This window comes from Mobula birostris, chromosome 27 (genome assembly GCF_030028105.1).
Source record: "Mobula birostris isolate sMobBir1 chromosome 27, sMobBir1.hap1, whole genome shotgun sequence".
Lineage (NCBI taxonomy): Eukaryota > Metazoa > Chordata > Chondrichthyes > Myliobatiformes > Myliobatidae > Mobula > Mobula birostris.
This window is the reverse complement of record NC_092396.1, coordinates 19738150-19765479: the sequence shown is the minus strand read 5'-3', so window position 1 is coordinate 19765479 and position 27330 is coordinate 19738150. Positions and strand designations below refer to the sequence as shown.

Sequence of the window (27330 nt, the reverse complement as noted above, 5' to 3'; positions counted from 1 at the left end):
GTTAGTGCAGGAAGAAGACACAAGGTAAAGAATCCCACCATGATTGATCAATTAATCATTCCTGAAATCTGGCCCTAAATTCAAAGGCAATGGTCCCAGCTATTCAAAAGATAGTAGAGAAAATACATAAAAGCTAAGTGTTTTCAAAACAATGAACATTTCTCACTCAATTAAATCAGGTAGTGGACGTGCTTTCTCCCATTCATTTCAATATATTGGAAAGTGCCCTTGGATCCCCTTCAAGAAGATAAACATTGGGAAATTGTGGAATTATTGAAATGTATTGCAATATACATTCAGGTGTCTCAACTTGCCTTTCAGTTGAAGTTTTCATCCCATTGAAAGGATCTCCTGTTGCTATTTACTGTCTGACCCCAGAGTTGAGTCAGAAAACCATCAGCAATCCCTTGACCTTCTGGTGGAGAGAGGGGATATCCCAGGCACATGTCACAGGTATGTTAATCAAAACTGAGACTGCAACTACTGGAGAGTCAAGGAATGAAAAAGGTGGTTAAGTAGAGTCAATGTGAGCAGTAGTCAGCTAAAAAACTGATTCTCTCTCTCATTTTCATTAAGAAAAACCTTCTAATTATTTTGTTAATTTATTGCCCTCCTACTTGTCTGGTTTCTTAAATTCCTGTGACTTCACATCATTCCCTTTAGGATAAATTGGGTGGAGTAAGAAAATAAGTTTTTCCTTGCTGGTTTTAGCAAGCTTCTTTCATTAACTACTGCTGAATTGCTGTATCTGCCATCACTCTCTCTATAACTGAAAAAGCAAATACATAATGGGGTGATAATTTAAGGGAGTAAGTGGATAAACAAAAATAATAGTTTTAAAAAATCCTATTCACCTCACCAATAATGCCCTTCCTAGTTCAAATATTTACGTTTATTGGGAAACAAGCAAACAATTTGCTTTTATTATAAAAAAGTGTCCAATTTATGATTTTTGTTATTTCCACTGCTCAGAGAAAACAAGTTTATTTAATTTGAAAATTCAGTTGTGGAATCCTGATCATATAGGTACTTTTTTGAATTGTTGAAGGTTGTGGCCTTTACAACTTAACCAAGCTTGGAGCTCCAACCGGTCATCATTTTTTGGGTGAAAACTATTTTCTTCAACTCTTCTTGAATCCTAACTTAAGTCGGTGTCTCCTAATTATCAAATTTCTGACAAGGGAAAAAGGCAAAGAAAATGCACCAGTGCCTCTACTTCCTCATAAGGCTAAGGAAATTTGACATGTTCCCAATAACCCTGACGAATTTTAACAGATGTGCCACAGAAAGCAACCTATCTAGGTGTATCAAGGCTAGGTAAATTCTCTGTTCAAGCCTGCAAAAAATTGCATTGTTGTGAACAACAGCCCAATCCATCATGAAAACCGTTTTCCTCTCCACTGAGTATTTCTATACTTCCTACTATTTCGGGAAAGTAGACAACATAATCAAGGGCCCCTCGCATCCTGGTCACTCTCTCTTCTCCCTCCCATTATACCGACGACACAAAAACTTGAAAACATGCATAACGAGGCTCAACATCTTCTATCTCTCTGTTTTAAGGCACTCTTGAACAGTCTTCTTACATGGTCATGTGTTCCTCTTCACAAATGTATTAACATATAGTGCTTTTATGTAGCTGTTTCACTCCACGTTTGTAAAACTGTACCTTGGTACAGAAAAACTTTTACTCCTGGTACGAGTCCCTGCTGCAAATCTGTATCATAAGTGAAGGGCTATTTTTGAAGAGTAAGGCAATGGACTGACTTTTAGAGGGCTGGCTTAGCATATTTTATTTTATTTTATTTTAATTAGAGGAATAGCACGGAATAAGCTCTTCTGGTCCTCTGAGGCGCACCACCAGCAATCCAGCAATTTAACCCTAGCCTATATTGGATCAGATAACTTTCTACTGTTCTGTAGAATTTATTGATTCTCTCTGATGACCCCTGAATTAATCTGTCTAGGAGGAGAGGGTGATCAGTACAGAGTGCGGCTTGATGGGAGTCTGATGTTGCTAAACTGGGAAAGTTCGAAGGCCACTGGTTTCTATTATTGCACCACAAAATACATCTATGACCAGAAGGAACAGAGCCTCAAACTCCGTTTTTGTTTAGTAGGTGAGCCAGTTTTCATGATGTTAACTAAAAATTCAAAGAATAATTTTTTGTTTCTCTTTACCAAAACTCACTAGAGTGTAAATCAGATGGAAAGCACCAATTTCTATGCTATGTAATTGAAAATACATTTTCCTGTAGTGAAATGCAAGAACTAAAATGTCTGGGTTGCTCTGCATCATTCCAGAAAACACTATTGGGTATTTCTTGGTGAGTTGTGTTTGCATGATTGCCACTATTTCCATGTGAATCATGTATCCATGTAAGCTAATTTCCTGATTCTTTGATCCTTCGTAACATCTAAAAAGTCACTTAAAATTGCGTTGAGGTACTAATAGAAATAACATCCAGTCATCTAGAAAATCTGCTGGTCTAGCACCACCCAAATCCCTCTATACTGTTTAAATGATTATTATTGGCTTCCCACAGAACATTTAAGTTTTGCTTTTTCTGTGTAGATGTGAGTGCTACTGGACGGTAGTTGTTAAGGTAGCTCACTCTGTTCTTCTTGGGCATTGGTATGATTGTTGCCCTTTTGAAACAGGTAGGAACTTCTGACTGTAGCAATGAGAAATTGAAAATGTCTTTGAACACACCTACCATGTGATTGGCACGGGTTTTCCGAGTCCTACCAGGTAGTCCATCGGGGCATGTCACCTTGAAAGACAGTCTGATGTCAGCCATAGAACCATAAAACCATAGAATATTACAGCACAGAAACAGGCCTTTTGGCCCTTCTTGGCTGTGCCGAACCATTTTTCTGCCTAGTCCCACTGACCTGCACCTGGACCATATCCTTCCATACACCTCTCATCCATGTACCTGTCCAAGTTTTTCTTAAATGTTAAAAGTGAGCCCGCATTTACCACTTCATCTGGCAGCTCATTCTACACTCCACCACTCTCTGTGTGAAGAAGACCCCGCTAATGTTCCCTTTAAACTTTTCCCCCTTCACCCCTAATCCATATCCTCTGGTTTTTTTCTCGCCTAGCCTCAGTGGAAAAAGCCTGCTTGCATTCACTCTATCTATACCTATCATAATTTTATATACCTCTATCAAATCTCCCCTCATTCTTCTACGCTCCAGGGAATAAAGTCCTAACCTATTCAACCTTTCTATGTAACTCAGTTTCTCAAGTCCCGGCAACATCCCTGTAAACCTTCTCTGCATTCAGCCCCCGAGACAGAGATCACAAGACCATTGGGAGCTGCACAGATCCGCATAGCTGTAGGTTTTATCCTCCCTTTCAAAATGTTGAGTTCATCTGGGAGTGAAGCATCACTGCTATTCATGATGTTAGGCTTCACTTTCTAGGAAGCAATAGTTTGCAAACTCAGCCAGAGTTGTCATGCATCCGATTTTGCCTCCAACCTCATTTGGAATTGTTCCTTTGCTCTTGAAATAGTCCTCTGCAAGTTATACCTGGTTTTCGTGTATAGTCCAGGGTCGCCAGACTTCAATGCCACAGATCTAGCCCTCAGAAGGCTATAAACCTCATGGTTCATCTATGACTCTTGATTCGGGTATGTACAGTCAGTGTCAACTGTGACATTATCATTCAGACTCAAGGATGAATCCCTGAATACAGTCCAGTCCAACTATTCAAAGCAGTCCTATAAGTGCTCCTGCGCTTCCCTTGTCCACACCTTCTTGATCCACACAACTGATGGTACAGTCCTCAGTTTCTGCCTACACTCAGGGAGTGAATTACAGCCAGGTGTTGAGACTTTCCAGAGCATGGGCGTGGGATAGCACAGTAAGCACTCTTAATGCAGCAGTGGTCCAGTCTATTGGTTCCTCTGGATCTACAAATGATTTGTTGGTAATAATGTAGAGACATTTTTAAGCTGGCCTTCTGAAAATCCCGCAAGCTGATAGAAAAGGCATCAGGATATGTTGTTTCATACCTGTTCGCTCAGTCCATCTAGAGCCTGTTCGACACTGGCCTGAGGTGGGATGTACACTGCTACCAAGATGTTTGCTGAAATCTCCGTGGTAGATATAATGGCTGGCACTTGATTGCGAGATGCTCCAGGTTGGGTGAGCAGGACTGAGACAGCACCGTGATATTTGTATACCCCAAGGAGTTGATCATAAAGCATACTCCACCTCCTCTGCCTTTGAAAGATTTGCAGTCCTATCTTGATTCTTGATTGGTAAAGGGGTTAACGGTTACAGGAAAAAGGTGGGAGAATGGGCTTTAAAACAATATAGCCATGACTGCTGCTGTAACATACTGTAGTTAAGTTCTATCCTTTGGTGCCCTATCACAGATTTGATTTATCGCACAATGGCCCCAAATCAGGAATCTCCAACTCCCTAATTCCTCCTAAACTCTAACCAGCCCCATCCTCTAACTGTTTCAAACCTCTGATCATGAAATGACAACTTTCCAATGCAAGCTATAACCTTAACTCCCAAACACAAGAGATTTTGCAGATGCTGGAAATCCAGAGCAACATTCACAAAATACTGGAGGAATTCAGCAGGTCGGGTGGCATCTATGGAAATGAATAGACAATTGATGTTTCAGTCTGACACACTTCTTCGGGACAGGAAAGGAAGGTGGGGGGATAGGGGAAGGAGGACCACCTGGAGGGCGAAGGGTGAAGCCAGATGAGTGGGAAAGGTAAAGGGCTGGAGAAGAAGGAATCTGATAGAAGAGGAGTAGCCCATAGTAGAAAGGGAAGAAGATACACCAGTGGGAGGTGATAGGCAGGTGAAAAGAAGTAAGAGACCAGAGTGAGGAACAGAAGAAGAGAAGATGGAGAGGGAATTTTATTTCTTTACTGGAAGGAGAAATTGATGTTCATGCTATCAGGTTGGAATACGGAATATGAGATGCTGATTACCTACCCTGAGAGAGGCCTCTTTGTGGCAAATGCTTGACATGTTGGAGCAGGAATGGGGGATAGAAAAGGAAATGTTTGGCCAATGGGAATTTCCTCTTTTGATGGATAGAACAGAGGTGCTCAACAAAGTGGGCCCCCAATTTATAGTGGGTCTCATCAATGTAGAGGAAATCGCAGCAGGAGATGACCCCAACAGATTCGCAGGTGAGGTGTTGCCTCACCTGGAAGGATTGTTTAGAGCCCTGAGTGGAGGCGAGGGAGGAGGTAAATGGACAAGTGTAGTATATTTGTTGCTTGCAGGGATATGCGCCAGGAGAGAGAATAGTGGGGAGGGTCAAATGGACGAGGGAATCATGGAGGGAGCAGTCCCTGCGTAAGGTAAAGAGTGGTGGGTGGGGGGGAGGAGGTAAAGATGTGTTTGGTGATAGGATCCCATTGAAGATGGCGGGAGTTGCCGAGAATGAAGTGTTGGATGCTGAGGCTCAAGGGGTGGTGGATAAGGACAAGGAGAACTCTACCCCAGTTAAGGCAGCGAGAAGATGGGATGAACACAGATGTCTGGGAAATGGAGGATATGCAGGTGATGGCAGCATCAATTGTGGAGGAAGGAAAACCCTATTCTTTGAAGGAGGGTATCTCCTGGAAAGTAAACTTCTTCATCTTCCTTCTTTCCTACAATGGCTGACTTCATTCTTCCCTTCCCTCAAGTCTCTGATTTTTCTCTGCCGGCTATGACTGATCACGTAGCCAAATTTCTCTGACCTTGAGCCTCCAAAGGCTAAACTATTGCTCAACTCCTGAAGTGAAACCCAACCCCCAACACCCTGCACTCCAATCCCATTCTCTGTTGGCTGAATGTACTACCACCACCCACCTATGCCATCCTCACCATTTATATTTGACCCCATATTTCCCACACCACCCAATGACCTCTCTCATTACGCAGACGCCTGTGCCACCACCTAAAGGCCTGATCGCAATTCTGTACAGTACATTTTCCTTTCCTTACATTGACTTGGTTTAGAGTGATCACAGTTTTCTGGCGTTCATTGTGGTTTTGAGCAAGAACTGGATACAAGCTTGAGTTAGGGGCAGGGAACCACGCTGATATTTCCTATTTTACAAATGAGACTCAATCCAGATAATATGTAAAGTAAAACATAGTAAAAGATATTTTCTCCTCCTTCAGCCTACCACATGCCATTTCGAAGTCTCCAAGTTAATGTGCAATTAGAGACCACAACCTGTGAAAAGAATTATGTACAGAACTCTGTTAAATCTCTGAAGACAGTGTTGGGCTTTATGTGTGAGCAACTTTCCTGTGTGATATCATACACGGCCTTTAACTGCATACAATGGCAAACATCGGAAGACACGTTGGAACATCACATTCAGCTCAATATCACAGGTATATGGATGTGGGCTAAACGACAACGACTGCTTCATAATAAGTAAAAAAACAAGGCAAGGCTAGGACAATCAAGGCAAGTGGATAAATTCAGTATCTGATGTGGAACTAAGCCTCACTGTTCAGTAGTGCAAAACAGGATATGTGACTAAATCTCACAGTGTAGGCTTGTCTAAGTTTCTTCCTTTTCTACACAAAGCTGATTTTCTTTTCCCACACAGTGCAGTCACAAGGTGAAGATGCAATTATACCATGCAAAACTGGCCAAGAATGCCACAATGAAGAGACATTAAGGGAGGTAAGGAACATACGGGGAGTAGATTAATTCCTTTACCAAACAATACTTAATGTATAAGTATTGCTTGCTCTGGGATTATTTGAAGGAATACGAAAAAGTAAACTTTACACTATATTTCACTGCTAATCTACTTGTCTTGGTAGTGTTTGGCAGAGTACTGTGCTATAATTTGCTTAGTTAGTGTTAGATTTGTGAGTGTAGAAGGAAAAATGCTCTCTTACTAATCCTGTGCCTGTGTTAACATATTGGGGAAATGTTACTTCTTTCAGCATGTTCCAAGGGCAGTTTACCAACGGGGAGTCTTGCTTCAAGTAAATCAGCAAAATCCACCAAAATACAAGGTCACCCCTGCATGTTCAGACCCATACTCAACATGACCCCAGGCTCATACATTTAATTGTAAATGTAGTTTTAATTTAGTTTGTTATTGTAGTATTGGGAATCACCATTTGCAATACAGGTCTGAAACAACAACCATATGAAACATCCATTCCTTCCATCACCTGCATGCATATACTGTACAGCATAAAGCATACTGCAGTTATTCACCTCAGGCTAGTCTGGAAGCACCTGAGTGAAATTTTGGTGATGATGGAATCAGATGAATGACTTCTTGTTTTCTTGCTGCATGTTTAATTTGCTTTGTATGGAGCTTTTGGGGAAGACAGATTGCCAGTCATATCAATTGGTGATCATACTGGTCTTATCACAACTTATCAAAGCACATTAACACTTCTGAATTGAATGACATTTTACACTTGCTGACTTCCTGCTCTCCTGGCATTCAATGTATGGAAGCGTTTCAGTACAGCCAATAGTGATGGGCATAGGGCTTTGAATGATATAAGGTTGCAGCTTAGTACTGGAGTACAGAGCTGTTCAGTATTTCAGTGAAGCTCCTCTATTATTGGCATCCGGCAAACCTGGAGTTCAGCAGCCAGTATTGTGCAGCATGGCTTCTGAAGATCTAGCTCAATATGGTGAAAAACAAAATGGCATTATAATTGGGTTGTGGCTCCAATGGAAGTCACTCGTTACAGGAAAACACGCAAATAAGATCCATTTTTGATTTACAAACAGGCATAAAGAATGTTAAGTAGATATGAAATACATGGGCATGAAGTCTGGATTTTGGGCAAAGAATGTCAAAGTAGGCAAGAAATGTGTGAGAACTAAGTCTAAAGAGTGTATAGGTTGCTATAATTTAGATGTTAAAATGTCATGTAAGTTTCTTACACATCTCTTTGGGAAAAGGTAACTGATAAACTTTTTGTTTTTGCAGGCCTACCAGAAAATACATACATTTATAACTCAATCTAAGTCTGTCATGGAGGCTTCCAACAATGTTCCTCCTCTGTACTACGTGCAGGAAAGTTTCAAGGCAATGAAGGTGGACCACTGCTTGGCAGGAATGGGGAAGTTATTTGGGAAGAACAAACCCTGCATGGATTGCTGTGGTAAATATATTTTTCTTTATTCAAATGTGGATATGCAAATGAATTACCGCTTTTGATGAAGAGATCAAGAATAAAGGGACATAATTTTAAATTTGAAGCCAGACTGTTCAAAAATCCTATTAAGGAAGCACATTTTCTTTACAAAAGGTTGAAAGGACTGAAGAAGTATCTTCTCCCTGTTGCTAATGGAATTTCTTTAATATTATTTTTTGGAATCTGGGCATCATCAGCAAGGCCATAATTTATTGCCCAGCCCTAACTGTCCATAAAATGTGATGTTCAGTCACATTGTTGAATTGCAGTATTCCTTCCTTTGAAGGTGATCCTACAATGCTGTAGGGCAGGGAGCTGTAGGATTAAAACCCAGCAACAATGAAGAACCAGCAATGTATTTTCAAATTGGAATGGTGCATGACTTGGAGAGGATTCTACAGGTGGTGGTATTCCCCTGTTGCTGTTGCCCTTGTCTTTCTTTGTTTTAGTTCTCACAGGTTTTGGAGATGTTGGCAGAGTAGCCTGGGTGAGTAATTGCAGTGTGTTTTGTACAATTTTCTGCGCTAGTGAAAGAGTGAGTAAATGTTTATGGTGGTTGTTGAGCATGCCAATCAAGTAGGCTGATTTGTCCTGGATGATGTTGAGGTTCCTAAGATTTGTTAGCATCGTACTTATCCAGTTAGGTGGAGAATATTCCATGATGCTCCTTCTCTGTGCCCTGTAGAGAATAGAAAAGCATTACGGGGAAGGAGGTATGTCATTCTCTGCATGATACTCAGCTTTTGACCTGCTCTTCCTTTGTGGCTGATTCGTTTCTGGTCAATGGTGAGCCCCAGTATACTGATGACTAGGGATTCAGTGATAGCAATGCTACTGAATGTCAAGAATTGTTGCTTAAAATCTCCCTGTCGCAGATATTATTGCCTGATATTTATCAGTTCACAGATGAACAAAGTCAAGGTTTTGTTGCACTCCAGCAGTTTCTTATGAGTTGGAAAAGGAACAGAGGAGATTTTATAGATGCTGGAAATCCAAAGCAACATGCAAAAAATTCTGGAGGAACTCAGCAGGTCAGGTAGCATTCATGGAAATGAATATTTCAGACTGAATTCCTTCATCAGCACTGGAAAGGAAGTCGGAAGATGCCAAAATAATAAGGTGGGGCGAGGGGAAAGAGGACAAGCTAGGTGGATTGGGGAGGGGGGGGATGAAGTAATAAGTTGGAAGGTGATAAGTGGAGAAGGTAAAGGACTGGTTAAGAAGCAATCTGACAGGAGAATAGAGTGAACCATGGGAGAAAGGGAAGGAGGAGGGGCACCAGGGGGACAGAATAGGGAGGTGTGGAGAAAAGTTAAGAGGCCAGAGGCCAGAAAAGAAGAGGGAAGAGGAAGGATGAAAAAATACCAAAAGTTGGAGAAATCAAGTTGGAGGCTATCTAGACGGAATATGGGCTGTTGCTCCTCCAACCTGAAAAGGAACTCAACATTATACAATCATTACTGATCATTCCAATTTCAACGTTAAGGTGGAGCAGTTAAGATGATTGGGCCCAGGACACTACATTGGGGAGTTCCTGCAGTGAAGTCCTGGGGCTGGAATAACTGATCTCTGACATCCACAAACAACAGGAGTTCTGCAGATGCTGGAAATTCAAGCAACACACATAAAGACGAAGGGTCTCAGCCTGAAGCGTCGACTGCACCTCTTCCTAGAGATGCTGCCTGGCCTGCTGCGTTCACCAGCAACTTTTATGTGTGTTGCTCTGACATCCACAACTGTTTCCCTTTGTGTGAGGTATGATTCCGATCAGTGGAGTATTTTCCATTCAATATTCATTGTCTTCAGTTTGGCTTGGAGAAGATCCTACAAGTAGTGGTGTTCCTATGTCTCTACTGCCCTTTATTTTTTTGTGATAGATCTCACAGGTTTAGGAGATGCTGGCAGAGCAGCCCGGTGGGTAACTGCATTGTTCTGTACTATCTGTATGCACTGATGATGGAGGAAATGGATGTTTATGGTGGTTGTTGGATGTGCCAATCATTAAGGCTGATTTGTTCCGGATGGTGTTGATCTTCCTGATATTTGCTGGCAAATTGAGAATATTCCAACAGGTTCGTTATCTGTGCCTTGCAGAGGGTTTCTTCCTTAATGTGAGTGTAGTCACTCTCAACTCATATCTAGAGATCAGCTCTTTAACTTTGTGTGAACCAAGGATGTGATAGGATATGGAGCTGAATAGCCCTGGCAAAACTCAAACTGCATTGATGAGTGAGTTACTGGTATGTAAGTGCTACCTGATAACACTACCAATGGTAATGCTCATCAAACTGCAGTCTTTAAAACAGAGATTAGTAAATTTTTATAAGGCAGGCCAATAAGGAATACAAAATGAAAATACATGTTTTTATATGACACCATTCACTAATTCAACACGCATAGCAAATGTGCCCTAAAGCAGCGATGTGATAAAGGGTGAGGGTGATGACTGAAAGACAAATAGAGCCATGAATATTTATACAATTATACCTAAAACTTATGTTAAACCAATGTCCTCTAATTTATCTATCTCTGATATGGGGAAAAGATATGAGATTAGAGTGAATGCCTTTAGAGCAGAAAGAGCTGAAAGACTGGTACCTTTTTCCTTTGTCCAGATCCAAAAATAGTACTTAATGGGTTGACTGACTTCTTGTGCTTTGCATACAGTGACTTGTGGACCAGGTTCTTATAGCTTCAACTGGACTTCCATCTGTATTCCATGCCCAAAGGACTTTTACCAGCATAGATTTGGCAGGACCCAATGCCTGGCTTGTCCTCAAGGCCTTGAAACAAACGGAGAGGGAGCAGTATCTTCAACTGATTGCTATAATGGTAGAATTCAGGGAAGGCTACTGGATATCAAATCCAAATCAGCAAAACAAGAAGAGTCTGCAGAGAATGATTTAACAGGTAACAGCATGGATACACGAAGGGCAGGTCCTGTTTAACAAACTTACTGGAGTTATTTGCAGATATAATGTATGCAATAGATAGAGGGAAACAAGTGGATGCTGTGTATTCAGATTTCAGAAAGGCATTTGATAAGGTGCCACATAAAAGACTTATCCATAAGATAAGGATGCATGGACTTGGAGGTAATGTAATAGCATGGATGGATGATAGGTTAGCCAACAGAAGGCAAGGAGTTGGGATAAATGGGGGTTTCACTGGTTGTCAGTCAGTGGTAGGTAGAATGTTGCAGGGATTGGTTTTGGACCTGCAACTGTTCATGATAAACATGAATGATTTGGAAGAGGGGACCAAGTATATTTGTTTGTTGATGACACTAAATTGAGTGTAAAATCAAGCTGTGCAGAGGATACGGAGAGTCTGCAGAGAGATATGGATAGGTTAAGTGAGTGCTGAAGGGATTGCAGATGGGGTACAGTGTCAGTAAATGTGAGGTCATCCACTTTGGAGGGAGAAGTAGAAGATTAGATTATTATTTAACTGGTGAGAGCTTGCAGCGTACTGTGTGCAGAGGTCCTTGTGAATGAATCGCAGAAGGTTGGTTTGCAGGTACAGCAGGTACCAAGAAGGCAAATGGAATGTTGGTCTTCATTGCTAGAGATTGAATTTAAGAACGCGTTGCTTTTGCTGCAACTATACAAGGTACTGGTGAGGCCACACTTGGAGTTCTGCCGACAGTTCGGTCTCCTTACTTGAGGAAAGATATACTGGCTTAGGAGGTGGTGGAAAGGAGGTTCACTAGATTGATTCTGGAGATGGTGACCTGCTGAGTTCCTTCAGTATTGTGTGTGTGTGTTACTCTGGATTTCCACCATCTGCAGAATCACTTGTGTTTATGATTCTGGAGATGAGGGGTTGGCCAATGAGGAGAGATTGAGCCACCTGGGACTATATTTACTGGAGTTCAAAACAATGAGAGGGATCTTAGAGAAACATATAAAATTATGAAAAAGATAAACAAGACAGAGGCAGGAAAGTTGCTTCTACTAATAAGTGAGAATAGAACTAGGGAACATAACCTCATGACATGGGGGAATAGATTTAGGATGCAGATGAGGAGAAACTGCTTTTCCTAGAGAGTAGTGAATCTGTGGAATTCTCTATCCAGGGAAGCAGTAGAGGCTACCTTATTAGATGTACTTAAGACACAGTTAGATACTTGATTTTAGATGTTTGCATTTCAGGGGAGTTAAGGGTCATGGGGAAAAAGCAGGTTGGTGGGGCTGAGTCCATGGCCAAATCTTATTGAAAGGCAAAGCAGGCTTGGTAGAACAGATGGCCTACTCGTGCTCCTTGTTCTTACATTCCTGTAACTAAAGCAATCTGCATAATAACATTTGTAAAGATGCACCATCACTAGAAAAGAATATTCTTCCCACAGCTTCATTTTTAGGAAATTCATCTTACTTGATCACTGTCCAGCACAAGTAGATGTCTTCTGACTGAGGAATGTTACTGAAATATATAAGAATGGGTGCTGAGGGATGCTTCTTCTATAAAGAATGCATTAAACTTGCCAATTTCAGAGTGAGATGAGAACCAATTTCTTCCCTCAGATTTGCTAATCTATATAATTCTCTACCGCATTTAGCCATAGGTGTAGTGTCACTGAATATACGTTCAAAGCAGAGACCCATGGATATTTAGAACTAAGTGGAGTCAAGAGATATATTGAGATATCTGAGGCCAAGATTGGATCAGACATGTCACTACTGTACAGCAGAGCAGGGTTGAAATACCAAAAGGCCTATTCTTTCTGAAGTTTATTATATTCTTATGTGCTTATACTCCAACAGCTCCAAAGAAAGAAAGACAAACCTTCAATTCAACTCATCTCCTGATAACTATTGTAGTGTGTAGTCTGACATTCCTTGGAATCACTGTTCTAACAATGTACTGGTAAGTGAATCATTTGATAAGCATATTTTCCTTTGAAGTGGAATATGAGTAAATATGGAATTGGTAAGAGTAGCTTTTCATTCTTATGAACATGATCAATGAGGTGGCAAGCATATCAAGCTACGTTAAAACAGAAGTTAATAAAGCGTGGGATCCTGGTTTTCATAAATAGAAGCACAGAATATAACAATGAGGGTGATTTGTTGAATCATTAAATGGTGGTTAAGTCACAGCATATTAATTTCTATATGCATTTCTGTTCGCACTTTGGAAAAGGAGGAAATGGAAGAGATTTAATCATATGATCAAAGAATTTCAGCTTGTGTTCCTTGGAGCAAAGAAGGGTGAGAGGAAATGATGATGGGTTTAGATGGGGTAAATTGAGAGGCTCTTTTTCACCAAGAGATGATTTAACTCTAGGGGATATAGATTAAAATGAATGGGTAAAAGGTGCACCAGGGATTAGACAGCTTCATTTTTAAAAATAGAAAGTGAAGATGATCTGGAATTTGTTACCTACAATGGATTTTCAAAATGGTAGTGGATAGGGCTATGGAGCAATGGAATTAAATTAATTGCTTTGAACAGATCTTGTTTCGACATAGCGATCTTAATGGTTATAATCCACAGAATGAATCACAAATACATATCCTGATTCAAAGGGCTGAAATCAGCACCGCTGAGAGCTAATTTACCAACTCAGGACAAGGTTGCTTGCTCTTGGAGGGTACACTCTAAATGTTCTACACAGAAATGAAATTGATAAGCATCTGAATTGGATTGAATTGATTTTATTACTTACATCCTTCATATACATGAGGACTAAAAGTCTTTAAGTTATGTCTCCATCTAAATATGTACAACAGGGCAGTCAATATATCATAAAAATACAATTGTATCAGCATGAATTAATCAGTCTGATGGCCTGGTGAAAGAAGCCGTCCAATAATCTAGCCTCCAGAACCCAGTGGGAAGAATTCCACAGATTCACTATGTTCTTCAAGAGAACACCTCTGTACAGTAAGACTTCAATTAGGGGAAATGAAGACCCCCTTATCTTGTAACTATTTCCCCTAATTTGAGATTCTCCTACTAATAGAAACTTCTTGATATCCACCCTGACATGACCCCTCAGGATCTGATACGCTTCAATAAGGTTGATTCCATTGATCTGAACTCCAAAGATTATAGATCTAATTTCTTTAGACACTCATAGAGCATAATACTCTCATCCCAATTAGCTAATAAATCTCCCTTGGCCTGCCTTCATCGCTCTTATCATTTTTTAAATAAGGGGACCAAGCCAGAACATAATTTTCCAGATTTGGCCTCACCAGTATCGTGAACATTATAATAATTCTTCCTTATTTCTAAATTCCACTCTTTTTGCAATAAAGACCATGTGCCTTCTTAAACACTTGCTGCATCTACCTTATAACTTTTCCCACAGGAGCACCCGGATCTCTGCAGGTGTATTTTATCATCTGCATTTCTCCTCCACCTTGTTAGTAGTTGACCTTTGGATTCTTTTTATCAAATTTCATGACCTCACACGTCTTCATATTAAACCCATTTCAGTCAGAATCAGGTTTATTATCACAAAATGTTATTTCTTATTGTAAGTTATAATATTCATCATAACTTATATTTAACCTATAAGGATTCTACATCTTCTGATCCTATGTCACTTCCTCCTAAGAATTTGATTTTATCAACTGAGACACCCCACCTCTCTGCCCACTTGCCTGTCCTTTCAGATTAAGAAGATAGGGGTTAGAAATGGGATTGTAGACTGAACTTTATGTTAACACCTGTGCAGCACCAGTCTTATCGTGTGTGACTAGTTGTCACAATCTCTAGAGAAAATCAAATTACACTAGGTGCTAGTGGGCCATCAGAAGAATCCAGGTATCAGAAAGAGACAGTGAATAGAAACCACACACTTCTGGAAATAAGGTTTTGTTTATAAGAAAAAAACAATATGGACAAAATACTTACATGAGCAAGAACAAGTCAAAGTTCAAACATTCAGTTTAGGCTCCAAATCTTAGATATCAACAAAAAAAACAAATTCCTGTTTACTTAGAATCAGTGATATTCATTAGAATAACATTGGTTACTCCAATTTCTCCAACTAATTAGATCTAGTGTTACTCCCTATTTAAAAGTTTACAGACTAAACGTCCCTTTTTACTTATCCCTAATTAGTTAGAAAACCAAATATAATTCCTATTCTCAAGTATTATAGGTAACTTCAGTTTCAGTTCCAGGCAGTATATCTACAAGTTTAAATTCAAATTCAAAAATTATACGTACACAGTTTAACTCCTTTCACAACAATTCTCCAACATCACAATTCTTAAACACAGTAAATCTCATTCAGTAGCTTATCAAAGTCTTTGCAAAAACAATCAGTTCTTGCAGAAAATCAAGTTCGGATTCTTCGAATGAAAATAGCTTATATACCCTGTATCCAACCGTATTAAATCCTCTGCGTCATTACACATTTCGTTCCTGCGCTGGTTCTTCATCTGGGTGGCTCGCCATCTTGGTTCGTTGGATGAAATAGTTGATCATCCACAGCAAGTCAATTCACAGACTTGTAAAAAACTTGACCAAATGCCTTGGTATGATTTTGCCGAACTGATTCCCGACTACACGGTAGGGATTTTAGACAGTGGTTTCTGCCAATATTATCTCATTATAGCTGTAGCTTCAATAAATCTTTTATCACTATTGTCTCCCCTCCAGGGGTTTCACCCTGAGGGTTTCAAGTTAGTAGGGTAAAGATACTCACTACTAATTCCACTCATAACAGTTCATGTCTTCAGCTTCTAATCGATGCTGCGTTTTTTTGCTTGTCTGTCCTGTCTCCAGCTTGCCTCTCCCTCACATAGTGTTTTTTCAAATTCTTTAAAAAAAAAATCGGTAAACCTCGTTTTCATCTCTCCGCAGGTAGAGCTTTTTAACATTACCATTTTGGGTTTAATTAACCTGGGTTACAATCGGGTTTACACCCAACTACTCCTACTCCAGGTTCAGCTTTATAACAAATGAAAATTTCAGAAGTTATCACATTGAGGGCCATTTTAAAAAACAAATTCTTTCATGAATTTGTCCCCCTTTTAGAACCTGGCATGGACTCTTTGTCATCTTCTCCATACAAACAATAAAGCGTGAGATTCTTCTTAAGAAATCAACACAGTTTGGCTCTTCTATTCTAATCGCCTTTCCCAAACCATGTCCCTCAACCCCTTTACTCTCAGGTCTGCATCCCTTGCTACATTTGCCACAGATGACTATTATTGTAACTGGTTTCAGTGCCTGGTTCTATTTGCATACTTGGCCCGCACCCCTAAGACGTGGCTCCTGCCGCAGACTTGGCACATGTTCCTGCTCTTGCCTCCTGCCACACACCGGGCTCATGTTCCCAATCCCCTAGATTTGGCCACATCCTCTGGCACACACTCGTGATACTCAGCACCACATTCCTGAAACAGACATTCTATTGCAAGTGCTGTCACCGAAAGAGATTATAAGATGGACAGCAATAAAGATTCAAGGATATGGTCAGGGTCTCATTGAATTAATTCAATGCTCCTGGAATATTTATAGCTCATGAATCACCTGCCAGCTTGTACTTTTTCCTCTCCCCCAGCTTCCTATTCTGGCTTCTTTCCAGTCATGAAGAAGGGTCTGGTCCAAAATTTAATGGTTTATTCCCCCTATCCTGGATGCCTCCTGACATGCAGAGTTCCTCTAGCATTTTGTATGTACTACAAGAGGTGTAGCAAATCACTTTTGATCTCAAGGGACTGCCTAAACAAAAGGAAGAAAACCAGTTCCAGTTGGCTGGAGTATGCACTGGGGTAGAGGTTAGCCAGGGTAGTTTCTGTTGGTTTATAATGACAAAAAATGAATTTCTATCACTTTCATAAGTCTGCACAAACATTTCTGCTTTTTGTTGTACAATCTTACCAAAGAGTGTATGGCGTCCCCTGGTGGCACGTACTACTCACTGCAACAATCAATAGCACCATGTCATTGTGACGCGTTCAAAAGGTGTCGCTGAAGGACTGTCTATTCCTTGTTGGGGTTATTCTTTATACTTGGCTGTGTGAATGGCTATCTGTTCTGCCTCAACGTGTCTTTTTTTACTGACTGTCTTTATTTATGTTAGTAACTGTTGTTGTTTTGTTGCTATGGTTGTGGAAGTCTCAGTGCATATGTCTCTCTCCTTTCTTGTCTCTTTGTATGTTTCTCTAACCATACTTCTCAGTTCAAGTGTGTTCGTCCAAGTCGATCACTCTGTCTGTGTGACTCTACCAGAGAGCTGTGCAGCACAGAAATGTGCTTTTCAGCTCATTATGTTAATGCTGAGCCTTGTGCCCATCTACATTAATCCTACAAACACATCTGATATTCCAGATGCCAACCACGCTGAGTAAAAATATAAATTTCAGATTTCCTTTTGAACTCCTTCCTCTCCCTATAAGCCGTTGCCCTACTGTTTTTGATATCCCTGCCACTGGAAAGAGATTTTGAATGTCTGCCCTATCATGCTTCTCATAACTTTATGTAACAAGAAACCATAGTCATAGAGCAATACAACACAGATACAAATCTTTCAGCCCAGTGATTCCACACTGACCTAGTCCCAGATGCTGTGTTTGACTTATATCCCTCTTAGCCCTGCCCCTACAAGCAATTATCGTAGTGATTCTTCGACAATACTATTGTACCTGGCTTAACCAGTTCCTCGGGCAGGTCATTCTGTATACTCGCCAGCATCTGTGTAAAAAAGTTGCCCCTCAAATCTCTTTTAAATCTTTCTCCTCTCACCTCAAATCTATGTCCCCTAGTTTTGGACTCCCCTACACTGGGGAAAAGACAGCTTTTCTATGCCTCTCATGATTTTATCAATCATGAGAGGCATAAAGGTCACCCTCATTTTCCCATGTGCCATGCAATAAAGACCTAGCCCAGCCAACCTCTTCCTGACAACATCCTCATAAATCTTTTCTGCATTCTTTCCAGTATAACCACATTTTGCCTATAACAGGGTGATCAAAACTGTATACAGTACTACATATGGTCTCTCCAATAACTTATACAACTGCCCATTTGTTCCAATTCCTATACTCAGTGCCCTGACTGATGAAGACCAGCATGCTAAATGCCTTTTTCACTACCCTGTCTACCTGTGGCGCTGCTTTCAACGAACTATGCATTTGTATTATTAGGTCTCTTTGTTCCGTATTACTCCCTGGTTTCGTACCATTGAAAGCATGAGTCCTAAACTGGTTTGACTTTCTAAAATGCACGACCGCACACTTAACTGTTTTGAAATCCATTTGTTACTTTTCAGCTCACTTTTCTAACTGATCAAGATCCCCCTGTAATCTACGAAAACCTCCTTCACTATCAACAACACCTCCTAATTTTGTGTCATCTGAAAACTTACTGATCATGCCTTGTGCATGTGCATTCAAATCATTCATATAAATAATGAATGACAAGAGTGCCTTTTTTTTTTTATAAATGCAATCGTGAACAATAGCCAGATCAGAAATGCTGATCAAGTCAACTAGTTCCCAAAGAGAACTCTGATGGGTCAATCAGATGGTTCGCTGCTGCTCAGCGATAGAACACAAAAAATTATATGTATAATTAAGAAACATTAAAAAATAGTAGAAATATTGGAGTCATGATGATCATGATGAAGTCTGTTGGAGAGAGACATTTATACACATGCTGTCCTCCATAATTCAAGGAGATTGAAGGATAAGGTTGCAGGGTGATAAAATGTGGCAGGAGCACTTGGAACAAAAATCTAATCCCTACCGGGAGAAAACAGCACCTTTTCTTTCCGCACTGTTCTCCAGCAGTTTAAGGACCAAGTCCAGCCGGAACATAACTCACAAGTGCTCTTGAAAGTCAGGTATTAACCCTACCTACCAACAACCAAGCATTGCTATCCTGGTCCCCTTCATGATAGCTTATGAAGAAGCATGTGACTTCCCTCCCAGAGATGATAGGTGTTTGTGCACTCGACTCTTGAAGGCTTGGACCCCATCGTCGCAGATGTTTCCAACCACGGCATCTGGAAGGCTGTTCCAAATTCTGATAGCACAGTGAAGGAAGCTTCTATCCAGTGTGTAGGTTCCTGCATCAGGCATAGAAACAGCATGAGCAGGCATAGATAAACTTGATTGTGTGGTGCGCCGTCTCTCATAAGAAGGCGGCAGCATGGCGCGAAGGTCTGCAGGGCACCCGTTAGTCACCAGCCTCCTTTCCAAGAAATAAACTTCAACCACTACCATCTGCTTCGTACTCTGAGCCAATTTTGAATCCACTTAACTAGCTCTTCCTGGATTCTATGGGACCTAACCTTCCAGACCAGTCTATCATGTGGGACCATATCAAAGGCCTTGCTAAAAACCAAACAGTCAACATCCATTGCCCTACCCTCATCAAACTCCTTGGCTGCCACTTCAAAAAACTAAAAGGTTCCTCAAGCACAATCTTCTATGCACAAAGCCATGCAGAATCTTCCTATTCGGACTTTGTCTATCCAAATGCTGCTAGATCCTGTCCCTCTATATTCCCTCTAAATTCCCCACTACTGATGTCAGACTGACATGACTGTAGCTCCCTGGCTTGTCCTTCCTACCCTTCTTAAACAATGGAACAACATTAGCCATCTTCCAGTCTTTGGGAACTTTACCAGTGGCTAACAATGAAGCAAGTATCTCTTCAAAGGGCTGCTCAATTTTTCCTCTGGCCTCCCACAAAATAAGAGGATGCATTCAGTCAGGCCCTGGGATTTATCCAGCTTAATACACTGTAAGGCAGCAAATACCACCTCCTTGATAATATGAATATAAAAAATTTCCACTTGTTTCCTATATATGTACCCATGGGCACTCGTATGGGCCCTCGCTATGCATGTATCTTTGTTGACTATATGTGTGGAACAGTCCCTGTCCCAAACCTTCTCTGATACCACTTCCCAACTCTTTCTCTGTTACATCAATGACTGCATTGTTGCTGCTTTATGCTTCTATCCTGCAATTCTATTAGCTTTGCTTCTAACTTCCATCTCACTCTCAAATTCACTTGGACCATTTTTGACACTTTTCTCCTTTTTCTGTAACTCTCTGATTCTATCTCAGGACAAACTATCTGTGGACTTTTTGTATAAATCCATGACTTCCAGAGCTGCGTGGCACACATCTCTACTCACCCTGTCTCTGATAAGGATGTCATCCCTTCCTTCCAATTTCTCCATCTCTACTTTCTGCTTTCAAGATAAGGAGGCCTTATATTCCAGATATTTGAAACGCCTTCTTTCTTCAGTAAATGTGGCTCTGCATGTATTATCTCCCATTTCTTCTGTTTCTTTGACATCTGTTCTTATCCCAACACACTCCAGACACACCAGAAATAGGATTCTGTAGTTCTTACCTTTCACCCTAGCAGTATCTGTGTCCACATCATTCTTTGTCATTTCTATCAGCTGCAATGACATCCCACTACTAGTCACTTCTCTTCCCCGTGCTCCTCTGCCTTCTGCAGGAATCATTCTCTCAATAACTACCTTGTCCACTCATGCCTCCCAAACCACCCCTCCCTGGCCCCTGGCACTCAGGAAGTGTAACAATTGTTCTTACGCTACCAGAGACCTAAACAGCCTGTCCAATCGAGGCAAAGATTCACGTGCACCTCCTCCAATCTTGTAAACCGCATGTGATGCTTCTAGTGCGACCTAAACATAGGCAAGTCCAAGCACAGACGAGGCAACTGATGCACAGAGCATCTGCACTCTGCAGTGGCCATCTCAAGCTCCCAGTTACATGCTATTTCAATTCTCATTCCAATTCCTTAGTCTACCTTTGGCCTTCTGTACTACCAGTATGAAGCCCAACACAAACTAGAGGAACAGCATCTTATATTCTGCCTGAGTATTCTACAACCCGATGGTTATGAACCCTCTCCTCTAGTTACCACCCTCACCTTCTGCCCTGCTCTTTCACTTCCAATCCTCCAGCGGCCCCTCTATTCTTATCCCCTTTTCCATACTCTCTTCCCATCCCCCATCACCCCTTTCAGTCCTTCTCCCGTCCCAATTCCATTCTCTTACTGCCCACACATTTCAACCACCAGCTCACTCGTATCCTGTCATGGTCTTTTCTGCCTTTCACCTCTCTTCTAACAGTTCCCTTTATCATCTTCCTTACATATGAGATTCCAACACAGGTAGCCTTCCTGTTCCCACTTAATATCCACCCCCCACCTCCCTCCCTTTTTGTCCACCTCCACCTATTTAGTCTTCTCCTCCCCTAAGTGGCTTGATCTGCTCACTCCAACATTCACTCATCCCCTTAGTTCTCCAATCATCTCTAGGCCCGCTGTCACCATTCCTCCTTTCCTCTTTAAATTTATCCACTCTCATTCCTGCTGTAGTGTTCTGACCCAAAATATCAACCATTCCTTTCGCCTAGAGATGACATCAATCTTCTGAGTTTCTCCAGCAGATTGCTTTTTGCTGCAGATTCCAGCATCTGAGTCTCCTATAACCACCCAACCTTTTCTTGCTTTCACTATACCTGCCTCCACACTAACTAAATCAATATCTTGATCTCATCCTTTAGCAAAGTACCCCACCTTCAATTCTTTTGACTTATCAAGTCCACGCTCACTATCAAACACCCATTTACAGTAATCACATTATATTCCTTCCACATTCCCCACAACGTTTCCCAGATCCTACCAGTCATCTACACACGAGGTTCAAATGACAGAGGAATTAAACTACCAAACCATTCATCTTTGGATGTGAAAGGAAACTGGAGTACATGGAGAGGACCTACTCAGTAACAGAGAAGACATGCAAACTCTATACTGACAGAACACGAGGCCAGGATTCAACCTGGTCACTGGAGCTGTGAGACAGCATCTCTACAAGCTGCACCACTTTGTCCCCAGACTGTCTGAAATCTTATCAGTCTGGTCAAGTACAGTGCTAGTGAGACACTTACATTGGCTGTTGGTGATATCCCTACTTGAAAGATATTTTCTCACCTTACTTAGTGTTTTCTCAAATAATGTGAGCTTGGGCTAATTGCTTCATTTGGGATGAGTGGACAATCAGGAATTTTCGTTGATTTTGGCATTACTTGACTAATCTTACAGTTTGCCTTTTCCTGAGCTTTAGTGAAGATTGGTGGTGGTGTTCCTTTCCATGCCTTGTGGCGCATTGGGCAGCAACATTGCCATTTCTTTAGCATTTGTCAGTTTTATTTTTGAGGCCCAGTTGCTAGCTCAATGCTCAACTCAACATGGATGGAAAGCGTGCAAGCAGCCAGGCAGGTTCGAACCCGGGACCACTCACCTCAAAGTCCGGTGCGGATGCCACTATACCATCAGCTGGCATTAGTTAAGGTAGTTTAGTTACAGTATAATTGACTTGCTAGTGCAGTACTGAGTTAGTTTCCCTTCACCAATCAGTTGACACAGATGGTGGTATCAGGTGACAACTCTCTTCATTTTTATACTGGACTGTTATTAGTTTGATAACAGTTCATCAGTGGGGTCTTTCTACTTCCATGGTCTCTGTCATCTTTAAGCATTTTCTCCTATTCTAACAGTAGCATTTCATGTCCCCTATTCTCTGATTGCCTTTTCCTGGAAAGAAAAATCCTTCACAAAGTCACTTTACAATTGTACTTTTAAGATCCTATTTGAAACATTATTTCTGCATTTGTAATATACTTCACTGCTCTCCCATCTTTGATACCCTTGTTCCAGCAAATGGGTTAAACCATTTGGTCTCCTTTTTAAATTTATGTGCTTCTGGTGTGGAATCAATTTAGCCAATTCCAGTCTGTTTTCTCTACAATTAATGTTTCTACAACTCTCTCAGCTCCCTATATCAGCACCTCCAATGGCAACACATGGACTTCTAAGGATACCTATATCTCAATTATATTTCTCAATTGCTGAGCATCTAATTTTCACTTTCAGCTCCCTCGTGTTGGAATCATACAGCACGGAAACAGATCCCTTAGCCCATTGAGTGTGCAATCACATCAAACATCTGTACCAATCCCACTTCATTCTCTTCACATTCCTATCAACTCCAAGATTCTAGCACTCATCTATATTTACATTTACAGTTGCTAATTAATTGAACAACCTACATGTCTTTGGGACATGGAGAGGAAAAAAGGATCACTTGGAGGAAACCTAGGCAGTAAAAGGGAAAATGTACAAGCTCCACCCAGACAGCACCAGAGTTCTGGATTGGATATGAGTTGCTGGAACTGTGAGTCAGCAGCTTGACTAACTGCACCACTGTATACTAAAACCATAATGTTTTCCTCTCATCAACATTTGTATCATTTTGGAAACTTTTCATGAGAATTTTGCAGGAAATAATGACTTACAAGAGAAAATCTGCAGATGACAGAAATCGAAGCAGCACACACAAAATGACAGAGGAACTCAGCAGGCCAGTAGCATCAATGGAAAAGAGTATAATCAATGTTTCAGGCCATGGTTCTTTATCAGAGCTGGAGGGAAAAAGATGAGGAGTCAGAGTTAGAAGGTGGGAGGAGGGGAGGAAGAAACACAAGGTGATAGGTGAAACCAGGAGGGGGTGGGTGAGGGGTGAAGTAAGAAGTTGGGAAGTTGATTAATGAAAGAGATTCAGGGCTGAAGAAGGGGGAATCTGATAGGAGAGGACAGAAGGCCATGGAAGAAAGAAAAGGGGGACAAGCATCAGAGGGAGGTGATGGTCAGGTAAAGAGTTAAGGTGAGAGGGAAAAGGGAATATGGAATGGTGAGGGGGGGGGGCACTACCAGAAGTTTGAGAAATTCATGTTCATTCCATCAGGTCGGGGAGACTACCCAGACAGAGTATCACTTGTTCAGTGATTTGAGAACTTAAATTCAGCATGAAAAGGCTAGTATCATTAAAAGTGGCAACAAAGGAATTGGATTATTACAAACTTCCACATGATTCACTAATTTAATTTTGGGAGGGAAACCTGATATCCTTAAGTGATCTGATTTATATCTGATTCTGTATTAGTTGGCTCTTAACAGCTCTTTGAAGTGGCATAGAAAACTTCAAAGGCAATAAAGAACAGACAATAAATTTCAGCTGTACTAGCAAAATCCTTACCCTAATACTGAAGCAAAGAAAATGAAGTCATAATGGGAAAAATTAAAAACACAAATTAGAAATATCTAAAAATGAGTATCACTGTACAAACACCTTTATATGGGTGGTATTCCAGTAATCTCTGTTTATTTGCAGCCTGGTGGCAGCCCTGCGTAAGGAGGTCACAATCAATCAGTCTCCACTTAGAGTAAAGGAAAATGCAAACTTGAAAAGCATGAAATACTCCCCACGTCATCTGACAATGACAGAAAATCAGCTAAAACCTTTCCCGTGCAACCTGCCAATGGAAGCAGATCAGAACTGGGGGCGTGGATCATATAACGAAGACGGAAAGCAGCATTTGGTGAGGGAAACATGAACAGAAGTAGCTGTCCTCAAGCAAAAGAGTGCAAGAGAATGCACCTAGGATGAACCAGAGGTTAAAAAAAAACAAGAGTTTACGAGGGCACACACAGTGGTTGCAGTTAAGCATGGTCCAGAGATAGAACCAGCAGAGAGCAACAAAAATGAAAGAAGCTATCCTGATATGTGTATGTCTCTGAGGCTGTATTTTCAGTGTGCATGTAGTTGAATGGACCTGTGAAAGGTTGTGTACCTTGTGCTTTGGTCTACCTTCTTGTGTGAGATTCTCTACAAACAGATGTGTGTGTGAGTCGATCCACCATTGTCTATATATGGGTGTCTATTGAGTATGTGTACTTGTCTGTGACTCTGAATGTGCAAGTTTGTAGAAGTATTTATGTGCATCCGTGAGTATTTTTATCTATTTGCCTTTGCTCTTTGTCAAGAATTGAGTGGGGTAAGTGATATTCTCCTGCATTGCAGATATCTCCAGGACAGAGTGAAAGGAAATAAACAGAAACTTATATACAAAGCATGTTTTTGTACATGTGTTTTTCATTTAAATCCTCCTGAATGGCCTTCTCCTGTTATAATAAGTTAATCTGTTCAACTTGCAGCGATTACACTCTAGAACTACGGTCATCCCAAGCTCAATGGTATCCGACCATGCCTGGATTTGAATGTGCTTGAAGGCCAAGCTCCAAGCCACGGTCAACACTTACAGTGAGTCATACCAAAGGATGGGGCATACACTCAACATCTGTAAGACAAAGATCCTGTACCAAAATGCCCCAAAACATAATACTACCCTTAGACAATAACAATTCATAGTGAGACCCAAAAAAATAGGAGTGACTTCTCATTTCTCATGGATATTCACCATCATATTCAATGCATCGGCATAGTCAGGTCAATTGAGAAAAAGGATCTATTAAGATTAATGCTCAAGACCTGTCATAAGTTCACTGAATACCAAGCAGGAGTAGTCTCTATCCTCCTTTCATCTTCTGAAACCTGGACAATCTCCATCAGGCATCTTTAGCCACTGGAAAGGCACCAGCAATCCTGTTTCCTCAGTCCTCCAAATTCTTTAGAAAGATAAGTGAAACAAAGCATTGTTCCCTCCCAGACCAGTATCTCCAGCTCCGAGGCACTAGTTACTTGTAGTTGGCTCCATTGGGCAAGCTTTGTTATTCTTATATCATCTAGACTCGCAAAGCCGACATATTATCCTGTAGTGGAAAGAGATCATCAGGTGAAGTTAGGGTGTGTTCAAAGTCTCCTTGGAAAAAAAGTAACATTCCCTTAATTCTTTGGTCCAAGACCACACAAAGTGGAGTAGGGCCATTTGAAATGGTATTAAGAACCTCAAGCCCCTGCATTGGGAACACACAGGTTTGCATAAGTGGCAGAAAGAGTGTTACCACTCAGGAACTGATCAGGCATCTCCAGATCCACCCAGCTGATCAGGCACCTCCTGTCCTGGAACAGTCCGTGGTAATCACAGTGCCCTCATCCATGATCTCAGAATCCGCATGATCAGAGTGGAAGCAAGTAATCTGAATCACAAAAGATTTCCCTAAGAAGAAGATATAGATATTGTATATGCTTTTGACTACTGGGAACATTGAATAAAGGAATCAAGTACATCTTGTATAAGGATATAATCTGGCACGTAGGTAATCTTAGCTACTTTAGAGTATCAAAATCCTCCATGCTTTTTCGTTAGGAATTTTAGTCATAAGGATAACAGCAGGTTTGGGTGTGGAGCGGGGGGAACGGGAACGGGGGAGTGAGCTGATGGTGATTGAGGGCAGGCTGATCCAGAAGATTAGATCCATCGTGATTTAGAAGTTTGTCTTCCAGTTCCGAAGCAAATTCTGAATCACTGTGGGTGGGGTGTTATTCCGGGATGACAGTCCGTGTGTTGACCTGTGGGCTGGATCGATTCTGCAGTATATAAATCACTTGAACGAAAGCGTAGGTGGCTGTAGAAGAAAATGGGCACCACAGTGAGGTAAGGTTAGCGCAGTGCTATTACACTTGGGGCTTCAGAGTTCAATCCTCTGTAAGGAGTCTCTATACGTCCTCCCTGTGCACTGTTGGGTTTTCTCTGAGGGCTCCAGTTTCTCCCCACATCCTAAAAACGTACCGCAGAAGGTTAATTGGTCACTGTAAATTGTCTTTGTTATAATTAAATAGGGGTTGTCGAGGGTTGTTGTGCGGTGTGGTTCCACGCTGTATATCAAAATAAAAAAAATTAAAATGAGGGTGACTGGCTTGGTAAGTTTGCAGTTCTAGACAGTGAAGTGGTTGTCGTTTATAAAGGAAAAGTACCAAGTTAACGACAGGTCCCTCAGGAGCACCGATGTGCATGGGACTGAGTCCACTGCTGGAAATTGAGGCTTTTAGACAGGGGCATGGCTCTGTAGATAGGCTAAATGTAAGCCGGCTTTTCCCACTCTGGTTGGGTGGGATGGCAGCCAGAAGTCCTGACTTGAGGGTGAAAAGTTCAAAGGGAACATGAGGGGAAACTTCACTGAGGGTGATGAGAATGGTGCATATGAGCTCAATGTCGACGTCTGAGAGAAGTTTGGATATGCACATGGTTGGTAGAGGTGTGGAGAGTTATGGGAACTGCACTAGGACCATAGACCCGGTTTAAGGGGAACAGACCCCTGCTTGCTTCTATTGTTTGCATGATTTGTGTTTTTTTTCTCTCTGGGTGTTAGTCTTTTATTTTAAATTGGGTTCTTTTGGGTTTC

General features: G+C 41.2%; 1 protein-coding gene across 1 annotated transcript; it reads left to right on the top strand.

Moving 5' to 3' along the window:
- Positions 1 to 353: 353 nt before the first annotated feature.
- On the top strand, positions 354 to 25078 carry LOC140188475 (zona pellucida-binding protein 2-like). The gene is made up of 8 exons (XM_072244765.1): positions 354 to 453; positions 6160 to 6378; positions 6600 to 6676; positions 7959 to 8133; positions 10834 to 11076; positions 12933 to 13035; positions 24359 to 24566; positions 25049 to 25078. The coding sequence occupies exons 2-8, from the start codon at positions 6168 to 6170 to the stop codon at positions 25076 to 25078; spliced, it is 1047 nt and encodes a 348-aa protein (XP_072100866.1). The 5' UTR covers positions 354 to 453; positions 6160 to 6167.
- Positions 25079 to 27330: the final 2252 nt, after the last annotated feature.